The sequence below is a fragment of the Oenanthe melanoleuca genome, unplaced genomic scaffold, assembly GCF_029582105.1.
Source record: "Oenanthe melanoleuca isolate GR-GAL-2019-014 unplaced genomic scaffold, OMel1.0 S075, whole genome shotgun sequence".
NCBI lineage: Eukaryota > Metazoa > Chordata > Aves > Passeriformes > Muscicapidae > Oenanthe > Oenanthe melanoleuca.
In genome coordinates, this window is record NW_026612724.1 from 30286 (window position 1) to 36285 (window position 6000).

Genomic DNA, 6000 nt, shown 5'->3' on the forward strand with positions numbered 1-6000 from the left:
GGTTTTTTTCTCCATGGATAAGGTGGCCATGGGGGTTTATTTTTCGAAAGGTCGCCAATTCATTAGGCACTACTGCTATGTGTCGCTTATGTGATGGGGACCTAATGATTTGCACGACAGCGCCTCTGTCAGGATTGCGGGTGAGAGACATATCTTCACGCATGTAAATTGACCATAATTTGCCTATTGCCCAAGATGGATCATTCGCCCGCAGGACCGTAACTGTGAGATGTGTGCAGTTTCCAGGATGCTTACCTTGGTAAGTGCTCCTGGAAATGCAGCTACTGGGCCAACCTGTCACTTTTAAGAATTCGTCTTCCTTGGAGGCTTCCATCGGTTGCCAGTTACTATGGTCTCGCATCCCCAATATCCACAGAACCAGTAACCTGGGTAGGTGCAATACTCTTTACCGGGGTTATTACTCGGGCACCAATATGTCCCTACCTTGATGACTTGAGAGGCTTGGCCGGATCGATCGCTGGTAAAAATGTCTGTCAGGCGCACGGTCCAGGCTGGAGTGTTGGTTTCGGTCTGGCCTATGATGGCGCCAGTGATGAAGTTTCGAAACGTCCAGACGTGGGGCTGATAAGGGTGATGGCCGGTGTTGAGGTGGATCGATGTCAACAGGATGCAAAGGCACAAGAAGAGAGTCGGAGGCTTGGCTGATGGCCTGTAATAGGAGACCTGTGGGAAAATACTCAGAGTGTCTGTTAGCTTTTGCTAGGCAAAACCGGCCTTATGGATTTTAAGGGGCACCACTTAATGTCATTATCTCTTTTTACTGCTGCGTACCCTCTGCCAGTTACAACTAGTTTCCACCCTGTTTCCCATTCTCCTAACTCATTTTTTATGCTGACCGGGGGACCCTCTTGCACCGCTTCTACAGCCCAATGCTTCTGTGAAGGAGCCTGACCTTGATCCCCTCTAGGAAATTAATTTAGGGCGAGCATGGCAGTTGCGAGCAAACGTGGCTGCTCTGACGGGGGAATGGTACTGACAAACCCCTCAGCCCTTGCCAGAGTTTCCAGTTTTGACTTTAGGGTTTGATTGGCTCTCTCCACAATGGCCTGTCCGGTAGTGTTGTATGGAGTGCCCTGCTTCAGGACAATGCCCATTTGTTGGTGAATTCTTGGGCCGCTTTTGAAACAAAACGAGTTCCGTTGTCTGTTTTAATTTGCCTTGGGATACCGAGCCAGGCCATGGCTGATAACCAGTGTTGGACTGCAGCTTTAGAATTTGCTTTCGCCTGTTGGGTCCCAATAATGACTCCGCTGAACGTGTCTACGGTAACAGCGAGCCACGCTCTGGGTTTTAGTAGCTGGCATAGTGTGAAGTCGGTTTGCCAAATTTCTGAGGCTTTTAGGCCTCTAGGGCTGACACCACAGGACCACAATGGAGACTTCTGGCAGTAAGGACAGGTGGCTACAATGTGCTTGGCATCAGACATGGAAATGTCGCATTGCTTGGCTAGTGCTCTGGCTCCTATGTGCAGGGACTCGTGCAACTGTCGCGCGCTTTGTAAGGTCCATAGGTTCTTGGCTGCGGCATCAGCTTTATCATTTCCCAGCTGGAAATATCCTTTAATGGGGCTGTGGCTGTTTATATGGATGACTGTCACAGTGCCTTGTCGTGAGTGCAGTGCTTCTTCAATCGTTAAAGCAGCCGGTGAAATGGCAACGCCTGGGTGAGACATGGACTGACAGAGCTTTGCTGCAAACAAGGAGTCAGTAACGATATTGAGATGGTTGGTTGGGAACAAGTTGCAAGCCAGCACTATTGCGGACGCTTCTAGCAACTGAACAGACAAAGACTGATCTTTCATTTTTACACATTGCCACCGACCTTGTTCTTGCCATACGACTGCTGCTGTAGAGGTTGTTGATGATGCATCCGTGAACACAGTTGGACCGGGTAGAGGTCGATCTAGGACTTTAGGTGGGAGATTAATGTCCACTACAGCGAGTAGCTGAATCCATGGAGGCTTCGCGGCGTAGCAGAGTTCTCCTCCGAATCCGAACAGAGCTAGTGCAAGGTGTTCTGAAAGCGCTACCGATGCAGAAGGAATTTGCTTTCTGAATGGGAGATATATTTTTGTGGGCTCGGAGCCTAGATGGTTCAGGGCGAGCTTTCGGCCCTTCATAATTACACTTCCGAGGCACTCAACTCCGGGAGTAAAGGCTCCTTGAGATTTTCCCAGGAGTACCCACTGCACTGGCTTGGCTGACTCGGGAGGGCCTTGAGCTAACGCTCCGACTCCCCCCTCCTTTGTGAAATGCACGTACAGGTCTAAAGGCAGGTTGGGATTCCACCTAGCTAGTGCAGCTACAGCCAACTGTCGTTCGATGTAATCAAGCGAGTGGGCGGCCTCTTTTGAGATAACTTTGGATTCCCAGGGTGCTTGCCTTTCAAGAGGTCATACAAGGGGGACATGACCTCTGGGGAATAAGGATGGTGTTTCGCAGCCACTGTAAAGACCCTACCAGCTGCTGAACATCATGCAGCGTCTTGACGTCGCGTCGGATTTTGAATGCAGGAGGTGACACAAAGAACTGTCAATTTTTACGCCCAAAAAGGTGACGGAAGGGCCCTTTTTTATCTTTGCTTCTGCTATTTCAAACCCGTTGATTTTCAGGGCACTTGAAACCTCTGTTACGATGGCGTCTACTTGGCTTGATGTGGAGGCGGCGATCAAGATGTCATCCATATACTGGATGATTGTTGCTTCGGGGTTCTTCAATCGGACTGGGGCCAGGGCTTTGCTAACGACGATTTGGCAAATCGTGGGAGAGCTGATCATGCCTTGGGGTAGAACCTTCCACTGAAACCGAAGGCTAGGTTGATGACCATTTGAAAAAATGATGGAAAAGGCGAACCGCTCTTTGTCCTGCTCATGCAGCGGAATTGAGAAAAAGCAGTCTTTAATATCAATCACGGCACAAGGCTGGTTTGTGGGTATAAAAGAATTGCTGGGCAGCTTGGGCAGCACTGGTCCCATTGGCTGAATCTTTTTGTTGACAGCTCGTAGGTCATGTAACAGGCGAAAACCTTCGCCACTGCGCTTGGGAATGACAAAAACTGGTGTGTTCCACGGTGAAACTGAGGGCTCGCCATGGCCCTGCTGCTGCTCCAGGCCCTGCCCGAGGGCTGCCCGCCGGCGCGGAGCCCGCCCAGGCTGAGAGAGCTTGTCAAGATACTGACATTTGCTAAATGTCCTGGAGAGGGAGAGGGAGTGACTTGAGCAGGAAACTGGATTTTGTTAATGAAAGAAGATAATTCACAGGAGAAGGGTTTTGGCTGGTGTGGACCATCATCATCATCCTCAGCTGCTGTTGTGCTTGCCATCACCGCCGCACCAAGCACCGCCTGCAGGCCCAGCAGCGGCAGCACGAGATCAACCTGATCGCCTACCGGGAGGCCCATAACTACTCAGCCCTGCCCTTCTATTTCCGGTTTTTGCCAAATTATTTGCTACCTCCCTATGAGGAAGTGGTGAACCGACCGCCGACCCCCCCGCCCCCGTACAGTGCCTTACATCAGCAGTGTGTCCCAGCAGGCAGCAGTAGCACAATCCCGGACACGCCCAGAGCCCTGCAGCCAGCACAGAGCAGCTCTGCAGCACCCAGCAGCAATACCAGCAGTACTGACAGCACGGGGCGCCCGGCCGCGGGGACCCCGAGCCCTCCACCACCGTGCTGGGTGAGAGAGCCGTGGCCAAAACGCAACGCATGGAGCCCAGCGGCGCCAGCACGGGAGCCGAGCTGGTGGAGAGGGCCGGTCCCGATAAGGATACGGAGTGCAAGGAGGAACTGCTGAAAGGTTACAGCTCTAAAAGCTTGGAGCAAAGCGGCGCCATCCCCGACGCCAAGGACAAGACGCCGGGCAGGCAGCGCCGTTTCACCGGCGACTCGGGCATAGAAGTGTGTGTGTGCAACCGGGGTCATCACCACGACGACCTCAAGGACTTTGATGGGCTCATTGACGACGCTCTGGACGGGCCCCTGGACTTCTGCGACAGCTGCAGCAGCCGTCCCCACGGGGACGAGGAGGAAGGGCTCTTCAGTGCCACGGAGGAGCTTTTTGTTTGCACGCCACGGGGTTTGATTTACAAATTCGGCAAAAGTTGCCGGCATAAGTCTGAGTCTGGGTCGGAATCCGAATCGAAATCTGAATCGAAGCGGGCTTTGCGCAAGAAGGACATTGTTTTCTAGATTTAAATCCTTGCACCACTCATCCCGGCTCGGCCTTAGGGGTGTCTCGACCTCGCTCTCTGACTGGGAGGAAGTGGAGTGGTCAGGGACTTCCGGCAGACTGTGCTTTTTAGTTGGACTCCGCCCTCTGGGTTTTTGGTGGCGACGCCTGCCTTACTCCGCCTTTTTTCTAGGGGCTTCTTGGCCATATAAGGAAACGTGTGATGGCTCGCTCTCTGATAGGCCTCCGGTCTCCCCTCCCAGTTAGAAACCACGCCTCCCTCCCCTTGGTCTTGACCGCGCATGTCTGTGGCGGGAATCAGCGTTGGCCCCGCCCCTCCCGCTCCCCTTCGGCGCCATTTTGTGGGGCATAGGGTGGTGGTCTTATTTTCATTTCACTTTCATTAATATCATTAGTACCGGCGTTAGAAAACGGGGAACTATCGCGTTGGGGAAGTGGGTTTGGGTTAGGTTTAGGATCGGAGGTCGGGAGTGGAGATGAGGGTCGCGACAGCGAAGGGTTGTTAGTATCCAACAACGAATGTGAACTTGCAAGGTTATCGGTAACAACAGTCTGAGTTGCGGCTCCAACACCCAGCTTCGGAATGGCTCTTAAACATTGCTGGGCTGCCTTCCACGTCTCTTGCTCTTCTAGAGCCTTTGTCAATGCTTGTTTAACTTTGCCCCATCTCTTTAGACATTTACTAGAGCCGGAGGCAATAACGTCTTCAGCAAGAGCAGTCGTGCACAACCCCCAACATTCGGAGTGCAAAACGTCCACAGGACGATCAATAGCATTCAGCATTAACAACCGCCTAATAGCAGTATTAAAGTCATTAAACTTGCAATGAATTCCCCACTGTGTGTGGATTTCTTCAATTACCTTCCCGAGTGATTCCATCTCGGTGGTACTGGGAGCGTCCTCCCCACCGGGGTCAGCCAGCTGCCTCGGTCGTCTCCTCCGCCAGCGTGCTTCCCGTCGCCCCGCTCAAGCCCGTGTGCCGGGGAGCAGACCGGGTTGCGGCACCACTATGTTGCCTGTAGCTTAGGCTAGTGCGACCTGGTTAGGAGCGAGACCACGGCGCACTTACTACCTTGCCGGACAGATCACACATCACACCAATGTGGTGAACGGCGAAATGCAATTTCTTTCCTGTGGACACCCGCTTATAGAACCGCGGCGTGCCCACGTCACTTCCTTTTGCGGTTACGTAACTTGGCAACTCAACGGAGAGGAAGGGGCCCTACCTCCTCGTACAACCCGAGATCTTCCGTGCGGTTGTGGCTAACTACACAAACCCCAAAAATCCCCCAAAAATCCGCAAAAACTCAAAAAACCACCAAAAAACATCCCAAAAAAATCCAAAAATTAACAAAAGCCCAAAAGTAATTCCCAAAAAAATCCCAGAAAATCCCCAAAAATTTTTAAAAATATCACCCCAAAAAAATCCCAAAAATAAGCTGGAGCTGGTGGCCAAACCAAAAAATACTACCCAAAAACCACCAAAAATTACAAAAAACAAAATATCCAAAAAATCGCCAGAATAAAATAAAAATTAAAAAAAAACAAAAAAACCCCGTAAAAATTCCCCAAACCCCCCCAAAAATCCCAAAAAAATCCCTGCAAAAACCTCAAAAAAAACCCAAAAATACCATCCCAAAAGTATCCCCAAAAATTACCAAATTCCCTCAAATAAATCTCCAAAAAACTACCCAAAAAATCCCCAAAACTTCCAAAAAAGTCTTCAAAATATCCCCAAAAACACTTCCAAATAAATTCCCCAAAACCCCCCAAAAATTCCCAAAAAATACC

At 51.1% G+C, this 6000-nt stretch overlaps 1 protein-coding gene across 1 annotated transcript; it reads left to right on the plus strand.

The window, feature by feature from the left end:
• Positions 1–2654: 2654 nt before the first annotated feature.
• LOC130266529 (WW domain binding protein 1-like) lies at positions 2655–4208 on the plus strand. Its single transcript, XM_056515782.1, is given in 3 exon segments — positions 2655–2805; positions 3281–3649; positions 3652–4208. Coding segments are annotated over 3 exon segments (1077 nt in total).
• The last annotated feature ends 1792 nt before the right edge of the window (positions 4209–6000 follow it).